General features: G+C 44.9%; 1 protein-coding gene across 1 annotated transcript in view; it reads left to right on the top strand.

Annotated features, from left to right (window-relative positions):
* Positions 1-22108, top strand: part of clip3 (CAP-GLY domain containing linker protein 3) — a gene marked incomplete at both ends in the record, with an annotated part of 131511 nt that overhangs the window by 55531 nt on the left and 53872 nt on the right. Inside the window, 2 exons of the mRNA XM_084335032.1 lie at positions 16679-16772; positions 19057-19218. Of these exons, the coding sequence (XP_084191158.1) occupies positions 16679-16772; positions 19057-19218 (256 nt within the window). The remainder of the gene's footprint in view (positions 1-16678; positions 16773-19056; positions 19219-22108) is intronic.

The following is a 22108-nucleotide window of genomic DNA, read 5'->3' on the forward strand; positions in this document are numbered from 1 at the left end:
GAGTCAACAGCTTCAAGTACCTCGGAGCCTACATATCCGAGGACTTGACATGGACCACACACATTAACAGTGTGGTGAAGAAGGCACGACAACGCCTCTACTTCCTCAGGCGCCTAAGGAAGTTCCAAGTCAGCCAGAAGATCCTTAAGAACTTCTACTCATGTACAATAGAGAGCATCTTGACCGGCAACATCACCTCCTGGTTTGGGAATAGCACTGCACAAGACCGAAGCAGACTACAAAGAGTGACACGTTCAGCCGAACGCACAATTGGAGGGGGGCTCCCCACCCTCCAGAACATTTACTACAAGCGTTGCAAGGGCAAGGCTAAGAGAATCATTAAAGACTCCAGTCACCCGAACAACTGCCTCTTTGAACTGCTGCGGTCAGGCAAGCGATACCGGAGTCTCAAGGCGAGCACAGAAAGACTCAGAAGTAGCTTCTATCCCCAGGCCATCAGGCTGCTAAACGAACAATGAATGAACACTACACAACAACAACCACCAAACGCACATAGCACACACATCCACACGCACACACTCACTTTAAACAAACACACTGTAGCACCCACTCCACACACTTTATAGCACACACCCACTTTAAACAAACACACTGTAGCACCCACTCCCCACACTTTATATTTATGGATGAAGGATTGCACTACAACTCGTACACCTTACTGTAAATTGTACCTAAAATTGTACCTCATCCCATTTCTGCTTTGCACTAGATAGTACTGTACATTAGTACACTGCATAGTATTGTGTATTGTATATTATATGGTAACTCAGAACATTGTACATATGTCTATACCGAACACTGTGACCTCATTTTCTTCTTCTAAATTCATGCTATATTATGTTATTATGTTATTTGATACTATCTTGTCTAGCACAGTCTCTGGAGCGTAACAGTAAGAAGCATTTTGTATGAAAGTATTCTGTACTTCTGTATGACAACTATTAAAGAACTTGAACTTGAACTTGAACTAACGGGAGATAAAGTCAGACTTTTTATTTACCGTGTTGTAGCATCACGCAGACCAGAATGGAGCGGAACCAACAGAGGTCCTTATGTTTGCCGGGAACAATTTCAGCAGCGGAGTCTATAGCTAACGTTAGCAAGCGCTAACATTACGTTTAGTTATGGGAAAGTGCTAATTTAACGAGAACTGGCTCGACAACCCAGTGTTTGCATCAAGGTTGGTCCCAGTCAAAGACCATTACGAGGCCCGCTGCAAACGGCGCAAAAAAATATTTTAAACTGGGGACGATGGGAGTGAAAGCAGTCGAGTCGCACATGCTGAGCTCTAAATACCTCTATTAACAAAACCCGCCTGCAAACTAGTATTTTGCATTTATTTTCGGCCCCTGCCTCCACCTCAGCTGCGCCATCTCAGGTAGGACTACCTGCAACCTATTAATACTATATCTATATCTGTACATATCTCTTACTTACTTTTAGTTATGCTGCTGGCTAGTACGACTTGAATGAATGAAAACGGTATTTAACAGATTGCAGAATGGGTACAATTAGGGATGGGTATCGTTAGGATTCTATCGATACTACTACTCTTATCGATACTGCTTAACGGTTCGGTACTTTATCGATACTCTTATCGGTTCTTTTTGATTATTTTTTTGCAAGAAAAAAAGACAATTAATTAAGAACAGAATCGACATTGCTTTATTATTTATACAACTTTATAAATAAGTATTATAAATAAATATAATTTCTTCAGCAACAGCAGCAGCAATGTTCTTTTATATAACTTTATAAATAAATATAATAAATTAATATAATTTCTTCAGCAACAGCAGCAACAATGTTTTAAATGTGTCTGACTCTGAATTATAGACTTTTTATAATAAACAACAAATGCAAAAGGCTAACAGAACTGTGACACTCGTTCACCCTATCCTCTGTCATCCTTCCTCTAGCTGCTAGGGAGAAAGGACTTTGGGTGGTGGAGGGAGGTAGAGGGAGGATGTGTGGTGGCCCTGGGTTCACTGGGCTGGGACATGGTGGCTGACGCCTCAGCTTGACGATCTATAAAAAGTTTTTAGATTGTAGTATTTGTAGCTAAACAATTATTTCGTTTATTAGCCTATTTGTAATCATTCGTTATTAGCCTAGGCAACTCCGTATCTTGGCTTACCGACTGCAGTGGACGTGGATGCAGATGGAACACTGCACGCAAGGCAGTCGAATACGTGCATTTCTGCACACTAATATGATGTTTTGCCAACAGATGTTTTGATAAATTGCTCGTATTGCCACCCTTACTGGCAAATGTTTTGTTGCACTTGTGGCAACGTGCGTTGTCGGCATTGACTCTTGTAAAGTATATCCATACTTTCGAGCGCTTCGCTCTATCCGCCATCACGACTCGAGTGCATGCAGAGGCAGAGCTGTCTGTGTCTCACTTCAGCACGGAGACAGCACCTTCCTTAAGTTAAGAAGTACCCGTATGTGTATGACTATCGCAACTCGCGAGGAGTGTGTGTAATAATAATGGCTCGCTGCGGCTCGCTTCTCGTGCAGAGACAGAGAGAGGAGAGATCATTCGCAAATTTTAAATAATAATAATAATAATAATAATAATAATAATAATAATAATAATAATAATAATAATAATAATAATAATAATAATAATAATAATAATAATAATAATAATAATAATAATAATAATAATAATAATAATAATTTCTCTAGGTTATCGATAGCAGTACCGATGACGTCGGAGCTTATAAATACTCTGGTCTTTTCTAATATAGTAGTACCGGTTCCCGTTTAGGTCCGGGGGTCATCCCTAGGTACAATACAGTACGGCTCAATACACACAATTGTTAAGGGGCTGCAGACCAGAGAAAGTTTGTCTTGTTTACATGGTCCCCCATTTTCAATTCATAGTGACATTTATGACGTACACAACATACGTGATATACAGGTATGATTTGAGAGACGTTTGTAAATTTACTGTTCAAAAAGCTAAGAAAGGGATTAAAAGGAAATGTATTTCTATTGTTGGGTTTTTTGTTTTGGAGTCTTAATTTGTTAAGAATATAGGACAGGCATGTATAAGCATTATGCTTCAGCCTGTACCTTTTCAGTCACTGCCAAATCAAAGATTGTTGAATGCATTATTGTATTGTGTGTGATGACTGAATACAACTATTACTACTACTACTACTACTACTACTACTACTACTACTACTACTACTACTACTACTACTACTACTACTACTACTACTACTACTACTACTACTATTATTTTACAATTGCTTTGGTGCATTTCTCTGATCAGAATTAAAGTTCTCATAACTGTTAGTGCATTTCTCAAAACAATTAGTACAAACTGCAAAACCTAGTTGATAACCTGCAGAAGCGTGTCACTTGCTCAAAATGGATAGTTCATTCCCCAAAAGCAAGTATTCATGTCAATGAAAGTGTCACTGTCATCAAAATGAAAAGTCCTGACACCATTGTTTATGAACAAGATAGTCAAATGGCTTTGTCATGTTTTCATTATGACAGATCACTCTGTAAGTGTTTTCCAATGCAAAAAAGTCAGATATTGGTGACACTACCTGAAAATGCTCAAGACAGCACTATACACTATTTGCACAGCCATTTGAAATCTACAGTTACACATTACTGTACACACTGTACACATTGTAATATTCCCTCCTTGTTGGTCTTGGACATCAATGGTTGCTCTCTGTCCAATGGGATTTCTTCCACGCGGTCTACCTTTTGCCAGATTGAAACCCGCCTCATCAACTTATAATGTGTGCAGCGCAGGGTTAGAAATTAACATTTTTTTTCAAGGGCTTTTTTTGCCCCCCTTAATTGATTTTCGGGGGCTTTTTTTTGTATTTCGGGGGTACTGAATTTTTATGATAAACGGTAGGGGTGGGACGGTTCACAAAATGGACGGTTTGGTTCGTATCACGATTTTGGGGTCACGGTTTTCAGTTCGATATACGTTAATCTTTATTAAAAAAAAATGTAACACTCAAATCTAAACATGCTTCTCATTTATTAAAAATAAAAGGTTTACAGTGTTTACAGCCTTAAATAATGTTTGGCACACAAAGACCGAACTGACTGAAAAATATAGGCTACATTTGTCAAAGTATTAACTTAGTGCAAACAAACAATATGCTCAGCCAGCACTAGACTTTCCTTTCTTTAATTAATATAAACACACAAAAACAATGTCAACCATGTTTAAATTCCCTGATTGTCAGTTCTTAATGGAAAGATTCGTTTTCTGCTTGAAATTATTATGTTTCTGTCTACATTTATTTAGACTAACATTATTTAAATATTGAGTGCATCTGTGGTGGATTACGCAATTCGGTGAGTTGGAACTATCTATGGGTTGGCGCCGGGTCCCCACGGACATTTTAGTGTCACGCACCTTCAGTTCAGGCAATGTTATTATCAGCTCCGGTAACGTTAGGAGGTGATGGCATGCAGTGGGAAAGCGGCAATAGTCCCGGTTGGAGTTAATAAAACACAGTTGTATGTTAGCCTTCTTGGATGTTGAATAAACGCCTATCATTGTCTTTAAACACCCCGCCTCTCAGACTCCCATTTCCTCCTCTGCTACAGTAGCTACGGTGACATTTCATTGACTGTACAGTATTAGCTTGCGGGCTGCGTCGGGCTACCATAGTTAAAACGTGCGTTGTGTTTACGAACTGCTATGGCAAGATGTGTGTAGGCCTATGTAATGTTAATGGCTATGTTTTTAAAGTCGTAATGAAGATTGATTTATATTGTGCGTGCCATTTTTACACAAACTGACTAGCACCTGGCTACAGTGCTGCTGCTGCTGCCTGCAGCCAGTGCAGAACACCGGCTCCGCCAAATGATTTTTTTTATTTGCGCGTCATCTGAACCGTACGATACAGACGCTCCATTACCGGATAAATATATATATAATTAGTAAACTGTCGGGGGCATTAAGTGCCCCCCTTAACTGATTTTCGAGGGCATTTTGTCCATTTTCAAGGGCATTATGCCCCAAGCCCCCGTTAATTTCGAACCCTGGTGCAGCGGTTCCCTGGTACACACTTTATCCCAGAAGAGAGAGAGATAAAAACTATAAACTTTTCCTGTGTAACATAATGCATTTTGGACAACATATTGTACAGTATGAACTGGCATGTAATGGCGCTTTTCCACTGCATGGTACCTACTCTACTCTACTCTACTCGGTATTTTCGGTTTTCCATTACCAAAGTACCTGGTACCAGGTACTTTTTCGGTACTTTTTGGGTACTATTTTAGTCCCTGCTCTGTCGTGGTTCCAAGCGCCAGCCAAGCGGGTAGAACTGGTACTAGAAAAGTCACGTGAAACACTGCAGACCACTGATTGGTCAGAAGAGAGACGCGTCACTCGTTGGAGAGTCTGAACGAAAACAGAAAGCCGCCATCTTTAATGTCTCGCATAGGATTTCATTATGGTTGCAGCAGGCACAAGTTCAATAAACAAACGATACAGTCACTGTGTATTCTGCCTCATTTATTGATTAAACAAAACCGACATCAACACAATTTGCCACAGAGCGGAGAGTTTAGTCTCGCAAAAAGATCGCTGACTTGTTAAGGTTAAGGTTATGTTGTGCTAATGTTGTGCTAGCGTTTTAGCATGGCTATCGTACATAGCGTGATCAATATAACTCGCTATTGATTGTTTGTATGAGTAACGTTAATGCTAGTAGAATAGACACAACGTGAGGTAATCACCATCCATTTTAAACCGGTTATTACCTAATGCTAACGTTAGCAAATAGACGCGACTGGTAACGTTACAGCTTGTTAGCCTAATGCTAACATTAACGTTAGCATAGACAGCCTAGCTAATGTTAACGCTTGTAGAATAGACACAATGAGAGGTAACGTTAGCGTTAGCAGAATAGACACAACGAGAGTCTCGTTAATGTTGTTATTGATTGATTGATTGAAAACTGTGTTTTACTCTGGCTTGCACCTACTAGCTCACGGACATAGCTATGCTGGAGCTCTCACAGAGCTATGGAGCTCTCAGCTGTACACCAGCAGCCCCGCCTCCCCACACGGAGACAAACTGAGTACTTTTTTTTAGTACCTGCAGTGGAAAAGGAACAAAGTACCAGGTACCTAAAGCGAGTAGAGTAGAGTAGAGTAGAGTAGAGTAGAGTAGAGTAGAGTAGGTACCATGCAGTGGAAAAGCGCCCTAAGTGTACTGCATGGCACTACACAAAGTAACCAGTTTACAGCACTGAACATTAGAGTATATGCATAGAACACATAAATGTTTTACTTGTGTATACTGGTGGCGGATCTCCTTCACTCTGTTCCAGTCAAATGGCTACTCATTTGTCAATTGTACTACAATTGTTTCATGCACATTTAATTTCCACTGAGCACTCTGTCAATTGTAGCGATTGAAACGGATTCAATATTCCCAAAGATATTGTCATCCTCAACAGCGATTTGTATCTCTGTCAATGTTACGAAGGATCAGATTAAACCGAATATATATATTTATTACTTGATATATATTGTATAGTATTTGTATATCGTCTGATATCCCTTGTGTATTCTTTGTACATATACACAGAATATCCTTTTACCTAGTACAGACCATAATATTTCGTTCTCCTATTGGAAGCGATCCCCTAGGCGCCACGGCCATACCCCCCAATGTCTAGTTCAAAGCCACCGCCAAGGCTTGTCTCAACATGCCCAGTTTTGCGCAAGAATACGAGACAGAAATAAGGTTGGCACTAGATTATTCACCGTACGTATAAATACGTCGCAGGTGGATACAGCAGTAGTCTTGTCTTATCCTAATACGTTCGTTCAACGTATAGTTCGTTACCCTCAAACGTTAAAGCATTCATCACGAGTCAACGACCAAGTGAAGTGAGCAACCTTGCGTCTAAATAGAGCACTTATGACCGCGTGCGAATAGGACAGTAAAAGTGTCAGAGCTTAGTGGAATAACGTCAAGTTCGACCTAGTTAATGTGAAGTACCGCGCACCGGAGAATCTACACCGGTGAATGCAGAGCCCTTTCCGGCTGGATTATTGCTTTGGTCCTGTGGCTGTTGGAGCGGAGGAGAATCGTCTACACCCACCACTGTGTGGGATTTACCCGTGAGGAACATCACTCGAGCCCGTCTCTAGGAGAGGCTGGCTGGCTTTCACCTATGCTGCACGCATACTTGGATTATAGCTGCTGCTTTCGTCTGCCGATCAAGGGAGTAATGTACCGCCTCCCGTAGCTGGAGCTTATTGATTCCCCGTTGATCCAGAGTTTGCATTCGAACATTCCTCCCCCCTGCTGGCCTACAACCGGAGGGACCCTACTAGTATCTCCCGCTGCCCTACTAGTGTACCATAGATATAATTCCTATGATACAGGTGGTATTCATTATCTCCTGCGTAATATTCTAATGGACTTACGCTCTTGACCTATTCATGCACATTCTTCGCCTTACAAGCGCGACTCTAATTCTCAAGTAATGTAAGATAATATTCGTGCTGCTAATAAATATTATTCTAACCCATATTTGTTGTGGAACCGTGTCATTGTGGAGGTGTTCATCTCATATACCTGTGTACTGTATGGCCAGTAGTAATGTACATAAGACAGTAGTGGTTTAATGATACCATACTTATTAATACAGTCAGGGAATTGTACCCCTCAGTTAGAATTGGTCCTTCGAGCCGGATGGTAATTAGCATAATATTAATATTAACATGGCCAATGATGAACACTCCACAAACGGTTCTCCTAAGCTAGATCACCCGGAGCGCAGACGGCAGCCACCTCGTTACCTAGAGGACTACGCTGCCAGTCTACTACCTAGCTTTATACAGACGTTAAACGCGGAAAAAGCGGATAGTAAAAGTATGTCAAACCCTACCGAACAGGCGACCCTGCCAGTAGAGACCCTAGTGGGTTCTAACGTAACTGACCAAGCTCACGGGGGGGACCAGGAGGGACATGACACGACTTTACCCCCCGCCAACGTCAACGAGGTAGTCCCCGGAGAGCTCCAGGATAAAGAAAGCCCTCCAGGGACGGAACCCGACCCACCACCAGAAGAGACGCGCACCCAGGAGATGGACCTCCTCGGAGCGCGACAGGAGAACGGATCTCCAACGAGCACTGCCAGAAGCCGATCACCTCCGCCTGTGTCTTCCCCCAGCGAAGCGGACAAGATGCTGGCGCAGGCACTCATCGCCACCCTGGCAGCCTCCACCGAACGCGATCGACTTCAAGCGCAACAGACGAGCGAGTGCGAACAAGCTGCAGACAAACGAGAGCGCCTTCACGCGCAACTCCAAGCGCAAGCCCTCAGTGAACGCGAACATTCTGCAACCGAGCGAGAGCGCTTCCAGGCGCAACAAAGGAGTGAAGACGACCGCATAAGACTGGAGACCAGACGCCTTCAGACGGAAGAGAACATTGAAAGAAGCCGCGCCGATGCACAGCACGCCGCCGCCAATGCACAGCGCGACGCCGCAAATGCACAGCTCCACGCCGCCCATGCCAGCGCCAATGCACAGCGCGATGCCGCCAATGCCCAGCGCGAAGCAGTGCGCGACGCCGCCCATGCCCAGCGCGAGGCAGAGCGCGACCGGCTGCAGGCGCAGATGATGGACAAATTGATTGCCATGGCGACACCCCCTCTCTCCGCACGGAGCTCCCGGAGATCATCACGACAAGGGTCTAGGACACATTCCCCTACCCGACCAAGCGACCCGGGACCCCGCCAACAGGAGGATCCTGTCCACGTCTCCGAACCCCCTCCCCGGCCGGTCCATACGAGACCCAGCAACCGGGAAGAACCGGACCACGCCGAGAGACTGAACAGAAGACTCCAGGACCTAGCAGAGGAAGAGGAAGAGGAGGAATGTCAAGCCGACCAGCAGCAACGTACTCTGGACCAGGAGGCCCAGTACAGCCCCGACCAGCAGCAACGTACTCTGGACCAGGAGGCCAAGTACAGCCCAGACGTCAGCCCCGAGGCACTGCGCTACAAACCCCGACTCAACTCACGGGTGAGTTTGACGCACCGTCAGCACCGAGGAACAGCACCTGGGTACCCGACCCCTGGTACCCACCAAGTACCAGCCCAAAACGACACGCACGGGGAGACTCGCCCAGGAGGCCTCTCCCCCAACGCTCACCGATGTGCCAGCCATCCATGGCATCGTACCTTGGCACACCGACGTTCCCGGACTTCACACACGAGAACCGAGCACAGTACACAGAGCTACGAATGTGCTTAGAGACAATGATGTCCGATGTACCGGATGAAACGTACAAGTATGCTATCCTACTCAAGCACCTGAAGGTGCCCAGAGCGCACAATATAGCGCTGGCATATTCCAACTCTACTACCCCATACACCGCGGCTCTAGTAGCCCTCGACCAACGTTATGGACGCATATGGGACTACGTGATACAAGAGATAAGAGACATCGACCGTCTCCCCCCAGCCAGAGACAACAGAGCATTAGATGACCTCTCTATCAAGGTACAGTCCCTGGTAGGGATGCTGGGGTCCCAAAAGGAAAAAGGGATATACGAACTGTACGCTAACTCTAATGTAGAGAGAATATTAGAGAAGCTCCCTCCCGCCCGACAAGAGCGTTTTCGGCGGCAGAGAGACCACCGTGACCCCAACGGCCCAGAGGCATCCCTCCTAGACCTGTCTGAGTTCCTCGCCAGGGAGGTCAGCAGCTTACGACTGGACACGTTCGTATGGAGTGGACCAAGCCCAAGACCAGGATCTCGGGGATTAAATGATAACCGCCGGTCGGTGACCGTTATGCACCAAGCCGAATCAGTACCGCAGCACAAGAACCACAACACCCCCTCGACGAAAGAGGAGTGGAAGATTGAATGCCAGTACTGTGAAGGGGAACATCGGCTGTATCAATGCGACACTTTCGGGAAGCTGACCACGGACGAGGTGAGTCAGTGGATCAAGGACCACCGCCGCTGCTTCCGCTGCGCGCGCAGCCATATGGCAGCTGAGTGCCGCTTGAAGAAGAAGTGCAGCAGGTGCGGCGGGCGCCCACTTGGAGGTCCTGCATGACATCAACAGGCGTCCGCCAGGACAACAAAGTGGGCCCGTCACGGTAATGTACCAGGCCGAGGCGGTGGCACCAGTACCAAAGATCCACCAGACCGCTCCCTACTGTACCGACTGCTACAGCAGACACTGGGAGTCACGGTGCTACTCGGACGACCGCGAGTCGGCACCACCCCAGACGATCCAAAGCAACCGACCAACAGGAGTGCTCCACATTGACCAGCATAGCGGGACCCCCCGAGTGCTCATCAAAGTGGTCAGAGTGCTCCTGAGCTACGAGGATAAGGTCCTGGACACTTACGCCGTCCTGGACGATGGGTCTGAAAAGACTCTCCTCCTCGCTTCCGCCGCAGCCCAGTTGGGCCTGCGGGGTGCCAAAGGTACCATGACAATACGCACCATCAGAAGAGACCAGAAGACCATAAAGGGTGAAAAGGTCTCCTTCAAGATAGCAGCGGTGGACCAGCCCGAGAAGCAGTATAGTATTACCAACGTCTTCACCAGCCACGACATAGGCCTGTCCCAGTACACCTACCCCATCCCACAGCTGATGGCGAAGTATGTGCACCTACGTCAACTACCTATACCGCTTATCGACGGCGCCACACCGACCCTGCTCATCGGCTCCGACCACGCGGACCTCATTCTCCCAATTGAGGCGGCCCACATCGGACCCAAAGGATGCCCAGTCGCGGTTCAGACCCGACTGGGGTGGACGTTCCAGGGCCCCCTCTACGGACTTGACAGTCAACCCACGTCTACACGCTGCCTACACACAAAGGCGAGCGACACCGGCCACTCCCTCGTACAGCCCGTTGAGATGCTATTGACATTAAGCGAGAGGCCTGTGAGAGAACCGTGGGCACAAGAGGGAGTTCGGAACTCCACCCCCCTCAGCTGCGCTCCAGACGTAGCTGACCTCGAACCCAGCACCCCAAGCGACTCCTTGATGGGGCGGCCGGAACCGGCCCCTCCTCAGACGGGGTACAGAGCAAACAAGAGAAACAGACGGAGGAGGTGGAGGCGCAGCCAAGCACAGATCAAAGCAGTCTCAGGCCCGCTTCCTCCTAACCCCCCTACCATCCCTTCCAGCCCGTCAGAAGCGGGTCAAGGACGGGGACAACTTAAAAGTGGACACAGTCGTCGTGATCATAGACCAGTCACTACCCCGAGCTGCGTGGCCGGCCGGCCGCGTAAGAAAAGTGATCACTGGTGCCGACGGAAAGGTCAGAGCGGCAGAAGTGCTCGTCCAGGGGCGGACATACACCCGACCCGTGGCGAGGCTGATAGAGTTGCCAAGGCTCCCCGACTCTCCTGATGACGACCATGACCCACTGACTTTGTGAATTGCCCTACTCCTCACAACGGACATTGAGTAGTGGACAGTGCGGTTAATCTGTCTCTGCTTATCTAATTAGGTGCGGACTAATTAGGAGGCGGCTGTTACGAAGGATCAGATTAAACCGAATATATATATTTATTACTTGATATATATTGTATAGTATTTGTATATCGTCTGATATCCCTTGTGTATTCTTTGTACATATACACGGAATATCCTTTTACCTAGTACAGACCATAATATTTCGTTCTCCTATTGGAGGCGATCCCCTAGGCGCCACGGCCATACCCCCCAATGTCTAGTTCAAAGCCGCCGCCAAGGCTTGTCTCAACATACGAGACAGAAATAAGGTTGGCACTAGATTATTCACCGTACGTATAAATACGTCGCAGGTGGATACAGCAGTAGTCTTGTCTTATCCTAATACGTTCGTTCAACGTATCGTTCGTTACCCTCAAACGTTAAAGCCTTCATCACGAGTCAACGACCAAGTGAAGTGAGCAACCTCGCGTCTAAATAGAGCACTTATAACCGCGTGCGAATAGGACAGTAAAAGTGTCAGAGCTTAGTGGAATAACGTCAAGTTCGACCTAGTTAATGTGAAGTACCGCGCACCGGAGAATCTACACCGGTGAATGCAGAGCCCTTTCCGGCTGGATTATTGCTTGGTCCTGTGGCTGTTGGAGCGGAGGAGAATCGTCTACACCCACCACTGTGTGGGATTTACCCGTGAGGAACATCACTCGAGCCCGTCTCTAGGAGAGGCTGGCTGGCTTTCACCTATGCTGCACGCATACTTGGATTATAGCTGCTGCTTTCGTCTGCCGATCAAGGGAGTAATGTACCGCCTCCCGTAGCTGGAGCTTATTGATTCCCCGTTGATCCAGAGTTTGCATTCGAACATTCCTCCCCCCTGCTGGCCTACAACCGGAGGGACCCTACTAGTATCTCCCGCTGCCCTACTAGTGTACCATAGATATAATTCCTATGATACAGGTGGTATTCATTATCTCCTGCGTAATATTCTAATGGACTTACGCTCTTGACCTATTCATGCACATTCTTCGCCTTACAAGCGCGACTCTAATTCTCAAGTAATGTAAGATAATATTCGTGCTGCTAATAAATATTATTCTAACCCATATTTGTTGTGGAACCGTGTCATTGTGGAGGTGTTCATCTCATATACCTGTGTACTGTATGGCCAGTAGTAATGTACATAAGACAGTAGTGGTTTAATGATACCATACTTATTAATACAGTCAGGGAATTGTACCCCTCAGTTACAGTCAACCTTATGGCATTGTTTGCAATCACCATTGCACAAATGGCTTCCTCTTGTTGCGGAGTAAAAAGGGGCCCTCTTCTACCTCTGCGAGGTTGTCTTGCAATCCTATGTGGTGCAGAGTAAAATTACAGTAATGTACAGCAAACATGAGATATACTGCTTTACAGTAACCCATATTACTGTAGTGTACAATAACAGTGCTTCCCACTTGTAAAATAATGCAGTACAGTACCATACTGTAAATATGGCAAATATTTACTGTAACACTACTGTACACTACAATACAGTAAATCTGTGCTGCAGTAAAGCTGTCTAAATGTAAAATGTAAAAAGTGACAAGTTCTTGTCCCACTGCAAGCTTCATGTATGACACAATGGCAGTAGTGCAGTGCAGATTGTTTAGTGCTGAATTACTGTCCAGTATACACACCTGCTCTCCCGACAAAATGTTTGAATACAGTAATTTAATTTACAGTGGTTCTCTCAACATTTGGCTGCACCCTTTGACCAGCCTCAGCCATTGTGAGGCCGTGATTGATAGATTTTGACAACTAGTTCAACATTTTTGTATGTAATGACTCAATCAATGAAATGAGGACTATTAGTTTTATAGGGAATGACTATTCAGCAGTCATAAGTATAGTTAATTTTGACTGACATGACATAAGCAAATGATAATGTTATAAAACAGCAGAGAATTGTATGAAAGCAATTGATGCATGTCCAAAAGCATTTGCAATTTGTTCGGAGGAATGAGAAACTGCTACTATGATGTGCACAAATGACAAAATGTTGTGGAGGTTGAACTAACAGTTATGAGAACTTTAATTCTGATCAGAGAAATGCACCAAAGCAATTGAGAAAAATTGTAATAGATTTAAAAACTGCAAATACATGGGCTGTACAAAGACATTTCAAAATGGTTATTTATGGTTCTTTAGTGCAAGGATTCAATTGTCGATACAGATTTAAATTTCAATGCACTGTAATGAACGTAGATTTTTTGGAATGTTCTATTCTGTATCAATATTATTACAGCCCTAATCAGGAGCCATGGAGACGATGGCTGAACAGAGAAATCATATGTCAAGGATGTGCTGTCAGTCTGCTAGACGTGTCTGTAATAAGATGTGTCATCAGTCACTCAGACTCCTGGGACCAGAGCTTCCTGCTGGAGCCAGTTAGCCTTTATACCTGTCTGTCACATAGTCATGTACAGTAGCTCTCTGTGTAGCGCAGGTTAACATGTGGAAGTTTATGATAAAACCATATATCACTGTCACCCCTAGCTGTCTCCTCCATTCACTTCCACCTGGTTCAGAAACTGAAAACAGCTTTTACTGTAGGTCTATTTACATTATATTTAATACATAGTATCTGTCATAAAAATATGGTTTTCGAGTAAAAAGAAAAGTACAGTTTTCTACGACAGATATAATGTAAATAGAACTAAAACCTCTGGTACCACTGGGAGAGGGGATGGGGGGCTAGGGGTGATAAGAAAGAGGAGAGAGGGGTGGGTAGGGGTGATAAGAAAGAGGAGAGAGGGGTGGGTAGGGGTGATAAGAGGAGAGCGAGAGTACAGCTCATCATTATGCAGTAAAGTGTTCTCATATCTTGTGTCTGGTCAGGTTACATGCAGAAGATACCATATACAGACAGACAGACAGACAGACAGACAGACAGATAGACATACATACATAATATACAACAGATGTACAGACAGACAGACAGACAGACAGACAGACAGACAGACAGACAGACAGACAGACAGACAGACAGACAGACAGACAGACAGACAGACAGATAGAGATAGATAGATAGATAGATAGATAGATAGATAGATAGATAGATAGATAGATAGATAGATAGATAGATAGATAGATAGATAGATAGATAGATAGATAGATAGATAGATAGATAGATAGATAGATAGAGAGACAGAGAGACAGAGAGACAGAGTGCTGACCCAGTTATAACAGTAGTTCTGCTGCAGTGTGAGTCTGTATCATCAGTCTGTCTGTAGGAGACAGAGGGACATAGAAAAATATTATTATTTCTGTTATTTCTTACAATTTCTTTTTACCGTTATCTTGTCTGTTTGCTTACTTTTTTGTGTGTTTTGAATAAAATAAAATAAATCAAATCCAGTATTTTGCAATGTAAGACGCATCTTATCATGCCAATAAAGCACTTTGAAATTAATTGAGAGAGAGAGGGAGAGAGAGACTGATGAATGGAAAGAGACAGGGAGACAAGGCCTGAGGAGAGCAGACTGGACCCTCTGCTTCTGAGTGTTGTTCAGATTGAATCATACATTTTAAAGGAACACGCCAACATTATGGGAAATGCACTTAAAAAGTCAGACAAGAAGATATAATCGTTTCCTCTCTGTGTGTTCAGTAGAAAGCTGTCCGGCTGTAAGCTAGCCTCATGTTTCTTTACTTCAAGTATAAGAATTTATGAAAATGAATGTCTTCAGTGTGCGGTGGCAACCCCAAACAGGTCCAAAAAAGGATGTTCTGCATCAGCGACTTCCATCAATTCTGGCAGCCCTGTGTACTCTGTCTATATTACTGATTAGCACTAGGCTAATAGGAACTGTGAAGGGTACTACATAGGATGGAATGGAGAGACAAATGTGGAGTGAAGAAGGTGAAGGGGGTAAACAAGTAGGGATCGGGGGTTTATTCAGTTCAAGCTCCCTAGTCCCACTGACCCAATTATATTCCTCCTATATACTGTGTATGTCTCTGTCTCTCTTTGTTTCTCTCTCTCCCTCCCCCCATCTCTCTCATTCTATGGATCAGGCTAAGGCCCTGTCCACACGAGCGCTGGATTTAATGTAACCAAAGTTTGAAAAAAATAAACCTCTGTCCACACAGGTGAATAACCGTGTATAACCGCGTACTTACGGCGGCTGGAAAACCAGCAACCGATACATGTAGTACAATGCCAAAGCAGTAGGCGGCGATGTTGTTCAGACATGAAGGTCATTTCAACCAATCAGAAAAGGTTGAACGCTCACTACACTTCCTGCTAAAACTAAACAAAGCCGCCATCTTTAAATACCCTTGCGTTAGCCATTAGCCAATGGAGCATATATTTTTCAGCAAAGAAAGAAAGTGCAATAAACAAACGGATACATTCACTGTGTGTTCTGCCTCTCATTTGTTGATAAAACAAAACCAACAGCAACACAATTTACCACCAAGAGTGGATAGTTTAGTCTCACAAAAAAGATCTCCGGTGTTGTTAGCTACATGCTAATGTGAATGGCATTATCTATGTATAGTATATAGCTTACATGCTGCTAACGTAATAATATAACGTTAACGCTAGTATAATGAATGGATGCAAACGTTATTTAACACATTGCAGAATGGGTACAATACAATACGGCTCAATACAAACAATTGTTAAGGGGATGCAGTCTGGACTGAGTTTAGTTTAGCCGCAGCTACAGGTTTTACTCTGGTTGGGTCAGGAATGCGACAACAGACATCAGTCGATCACAACACTCTTCAACAATACGTTTCGAACAAAAGTTTGTTACAATCATTTTCATATAACGCTACTTGGGACAGCTCTGCTGTAAACACTGGTGTAGCTGGCTCTGCTCTAATCACTCTAACCCCGTGCTCGGTTGCTAACTTGCTATTGTTTGCGACAGTCTGCCGTGAACATGGGAAATAATTGCGACAGCTCTGCTGTAAACACTGGGAATAACCTCGGTTGCTATGCCCACACGCACCCACTGCAACCGGGATGTGCGCTAAACTTCACCCTGGACTCCGGTTTTCAAAGACCGCGGTTGCAGTGTAGCAAAACCCTGGTTGTGTGTGGCCGAACAGTGCAACTGCGCACATACAATCATGGTTATATTAAATCCAGCGCTCGTGTGGACGGGGCCTAACTGCCTCCTCTGATCCCTCCCAGATCCTGAAGCGTGGTTGCCATGTCAATGACCGTGACGGCCTGACAGACATGACGCTGCTCCATTACAGCTGCAAGGCCGGGGCTCATGGAGTCGGTAAGTCTGATGAATACTGGAATAGTCAGTCAGTCAGTCAGTCAGTCTGCCAGTCAGTTATTCAGTCAGTCAGTCTGCCAGTCAGTTATTTAGTCAATTAGTTAGTTAGTTATTCAGTTAGTTATTCAGTCAGTTAGTTAGTTAGTTAGTTATTCAGTCAGTTAGTTACTTACTTACTTGGGCCAATGTGTGATTTTGGTGGTATGTGCTATTGCACAGATGTGTATTCCTTAGTATGCACACACACACACACACGGTATAAATATACATTTAATAAATTGTTTGTTAACCCCTTATGCATAGGGCACATTTAGCATAAAACGCCTGACGATTGCATACCCAAAGTAATTTGCGATTTATTCTTTAACCACATAGCACATGCATGCGTCTGGTCTCTATTGAAAGGAAACATTCTGAACTTTCTTCCACAACAAGAAGAATCACTCTGTGTGCTAATGTAATAGAGTTACAGAGGTTTGAACACAGTGAAGTAAAGGTTTTGTTTACTCACGTTTGTTTACTTGTTGCCAGATGCCTGTTTTTGAGTTCCAGCTGAGAGGTAGGAGCTGGAAAACATAACGTTACATAGCCTGAAGTCTTATCTAGTACAGGTTCAAAGTTGATAACAATCCAACGGAAAATGAGTGTTTTATAGACGTTTTTGTAATGTTTATCAGTAAAAATGCATCCAAAATGGTCGACCGCTCATTCATTTGGACAGCGAGTGAGAAATGATCCAAAACAACAATTTATCCGTCTTCTTCTGTCCCTTTATCGTAGGAATCAGCCCTCATGTAAGGTACCGTTAGCTCTCAAATTTCATTGGCTACAAAAAACGGCTAACTATTTTCACTGTCAGAGGTAGGTTGCAGGTTGAAAAAACCCTCAGCACGGAACTAGGCAAAATCTGCATATGGCTCGCTGATAACAAACTATCATTACACATGGGCAAAACAGAGTCCATTCTCTTCGGTTCAAATAACAAACTCAGCAAGACCGATGGCTTCTCAGTTACAGTGGGTGACAATATTGTCACAAGGAAAGACGAAATTACCTACCTGGGTTCCATCCTAGAGGCAAATCTTTCCTGTGACAAAATGGCATCCAATGTAATAAAAAAAGTCAACCAACGAACTAGATTCTTGTACCGGATCTCCTCTCTGGTAAACAAGAATACCCTGAAGACTCTGGCAGGAGCACTCATTCAAGGGTACTATGACTATGCGTGCACCTCATGGTACCAAAGCACCTCAAAGGCGCTTAAAACAAAATTACAAACATCACAAAACAAACTGGTCAGACTACTACTTGACCTGAACCCCAGAACCCACCTCACCCCTGCCCACTTTGACAACCTAGGATGGCTTAGAGTAGACGACAGAGTACAGCAACTTGCAATGGGCCTGGTCTTCAAGATACACTATACGACCGGGGTGCCCATGTACATGTCAAAATACTTCCCAAAGGTCAGTGAATACCACAACCACTACACCAGAGGAAGCTCAACAAATCATGTTAAACCCAGATTCGGCTCAAACAAGGGACTAAACACGTTTCGCAATTATGCCACAACAATGTGGAACGCCCTACCCAAAGCTGTAAAGGAATGTGAATCCCTGCCCACATTCAAAACCGCTCTTAAAGAGCACCTACGGGAGGCTGCAATTCGAAACTGGCCACCGTAAATGCCCAAAACCCCCACCACCTCCTAATAGACAGTCTCCTCCCCACCGCATGTATATATTCCCTCCCCGCCATATGTATATTTCCCTCCCACCCACCCACCCCCTCCTAATGTACAGTCCCCTCCCCATCATATGTATATACTCTGTCAGGATCTAGGGGTAACAGTACTGTATATTTGAATACCGCTTATGTCACAAATGTATCAGTACTAAATACCTATATGTCCCTATGCCATAAATGTCATGTATGTTGTGTATGTCATAAATGTCTATATGAAATGAAAATGGGGGACCCTGATGTAAACAAGACAAACGTCTTTCTCAGGTCTGCATCCCCTTAACAATTGTATGTATTGAGCCGTACTGTATTGTACCCATTCTGCAATCTGTTAAATAAAGTTTTCATTCATTCATTCATTCAACTGGTCCGTTCACGGCCAGCCGGACGTGTTCACACATCCCCCCCCCCCCTTCTCAATTCACTATATAGATTGGAATAGAGTAAATTCCTCGTATCAAATATGGCTCAAGATTATATAATTCAATTGTGAATTCTGTCACATCGGAGACCCAGCTGATATCTCTAAATCTCCCTGTAGGAGACCCAGCAGCCGCGCTGCGTCTCTCCAGTCAGCTGATATCTCTGGGTGCTGATGTGAGTCTGAGGAGTCGTTGGACCAACATGAACGCTCTGCATTATGCTGCCTACTTTGATGTCCCAGAACTGATCAGGGTCCTGCTCAAAGCATCCAAACCCAGAGGTACACACACAAACACGCACACACGTACATACACACACAGGCGTACACACACACACACACACACACACACACACACACACACTTAGGACCTCAGAACGTATAGGGCCTCAGAACATATAAGACCTCAGAACGTATAGGACCTCAAAACATATAGGACCGCACACCGTATAGGACCTCAGAACGAATAGGACCTCAGAACATGTAGAACCTCAGAACGTATAGGGCCTCAGAACGTACTGTGGCAGATATCATCCCTCGTCACTTGGTTACGTGGAGGAAGGGAGATACTATTGTCACAGGCAGAGGAGGGTTAATTGAGGAGTTGATTAGGACTGATGGAATATACCTGTGCACCACGTGATCACCCACATCCCACACACACACACACACGCACACACACACACACACACACACACACACACACACACACACACACACACACACACACACACACACACACACACACACACACACAAGACACACATAGCATAAAGCCCTAGGAGAGACAGAATAGTTGAGTGGAGGTGAGGAAGGAGCAGAGATCGTGGATAGAGTGTGTTATATGGAGTTTGTGAGGTGAGAGGTAGTTGTAAGGAGAGGTTAGAGCGAGAAGGTGTTCAGGTTACTGAACCCTGGACTGGCTGAGATACCCCCTTGTGAAACTGACCCTGGACCGGACGACAAACCCTGAGTATTGAACATTCCCTTTTTGTACGAGAGCCTGGAATGTGTTTTGACCCTGGACTGTAATTTGACTACTCTATTGCCCATCGGACCTGTACTGTTGATCAATAAATACCATTTGTTGTGAAGGATCAGATTAAACCGAATATATATATTTATTTATGGATATATATTTAATAGTATTTGTATATCGTTTGATATCCCTTGTATATTCCTTGTACATATACACTGAATATCCCTTTAGTCTACTAACAGCCCATAATAGTTTCATTCTCTCATTGGACAAGAACTTGGCGCCAGCAGCCAAGCCCCTTGGTTCAAGTTCAATCGTGCCGACGAACATGTCGTTACTAGCCCGGTTCCGCGTAGGAATACGTCTGGCGAAATACGAATGGTACTATTTGTTCACAGCGCATATATATATGGCGCAAGTAAAGTAGAACTTTCTTTTTAGTCCCTTAGCCCTTAGTTCTTTACCCTCCAACCTAGTGGCAAGACGTTAAGCCTCACCCACGATACACGTGTGGTGCAGTATGGTCAACTTGGCCTCAGAATGGCATTGAGACATCGTGTGGATTAATAGTTGAATTGTCATAGTTTGGCACTATACCGTCGAGTGGGACGTATTTCTATTAAGTTAATAATAGTCTATTATGTATGGTGCATCGTTCGGTTAGAGTTATACAGTGAGTAGTACCCCCATCGTTTCCTCGCGTTATCTAGAGTCTTAACCAGGCTGGGCAGACCACGTGTGGTGCTTTCATCCGAGGAGTTCTGGGCTAGGACGAGTGGACCTGCACATTGGATTACCTTACCCGGACGACGGCGAGCCCTACACGGCTTGGATTATCTACTTGCTTTGGGTGCTTTGATTTATGCCATGGATAACAGCCAACACTGGTGAGTGTTGGAACTACCCCCCGAGAGGAGTCCAGGTGAGACGGCGCTCTACCCCGAGTGAGGTCGCCTCACGTCTCTTCGTTGTGGACCGGCAGCTACCGTCTACAAGAGGGCCCAACTGTATTCATCTGTGGACCAAGGTTCTGTGGGCACCGTGTTCAGCACTCTGAATTCTCCCAAGAAATCGTTGGCCAGATGGGATATCGCCGGCGGCTCTCCTAACCCCCCCCCCCCCCCTACTGACTTACAACCAGCAGGACCCCCCTTTAGTATATCCAGCTATAATCATTAAGTACCATCGCTATAGTTCCCTAAAGAACCAGGTTGTATACTTGCTTCCTGCGTAACCAGAGATTGGACATTCAATGTTGATTTGCCTACGAATACTCATTTGCCTTACAAGTGCATTCAAATCATAAATGTCATTAAGTGAACGTTGTATATACCCTTTGCTATATATTAAATATTCGACTTATACATTTGTGTGGACTTGGTTTCATGGTGGGAAAGTGTTCATCATATCTATATCATGTACTGTGTGGCCAGTAGTTAAAGTACATAAAGCGGTAGTGGTTTAATGATACCATACTTATCAATACAGTCAGGGAATTGTACACCTCAGATACAATTGGTCCTTCGAGCCGGATGGGTAACTAGTGTAATATTAATATAGTGTTATTAATATTGAAATGGCCTATGATGAACACTCCACGAAACGGTCCTCCTAACGTAGAACGCCCGCGGCGCAGACGACAGACACCTCAGTACTTAGAGGATTACGCTGTCAGTCAACTACCTAGCCTTCGACAAACGGTAAACGCGGTAAAAGTAGAAAGTAAAATTATGTCTGACCTTAACGACCAGGTTACCCCGACCACAGAGGCCCTAGTGGGTTCTAATGTAACTGACCAAGCTCACGGTGGGGACCAGGAGGGAGCTGACATGCCTTTACCCCCCGCCAATACCGAAGAAGTAGTCCCCGACCAGCCCCGGGAGGAAGACAACCCTACAGAGAGAGAACTCTGCACGGAACAAGATGAGGAGAGCGCCGAGGAGATAGAGCTCCAGGACTCCCCAACGAGTACAGCCAGGAGCGGCTCACCTCTACAACCGTCTTCCCCCAGCGAAGCGGAGAGGATGCTATTGTAACCTCGGGTTCAGATTCATAACTAGCATAGGAACATAAATAGTTAATGTTAGTAGGTAAGAACTTTCTAGACAGTAAAACATTCTAGGCCCAGACTCCCCAAAACCCCATAGGATTGTGATAATGTAGTCCTGGGATAATATGCACAGGGACGTGCAT

Source organism: Notolepis coatsorum, assembly GCF_963971535.1.
Source record: "Notolepis coatsorum genome assembly, chromosome: 1".
NCBI classification, from domain to species: Eukaryota; Metazoa; Chordata; class Actinopteri; order Aulopiformes; family Paralepididae; genus Notolepis; species Notolepis coatsorum.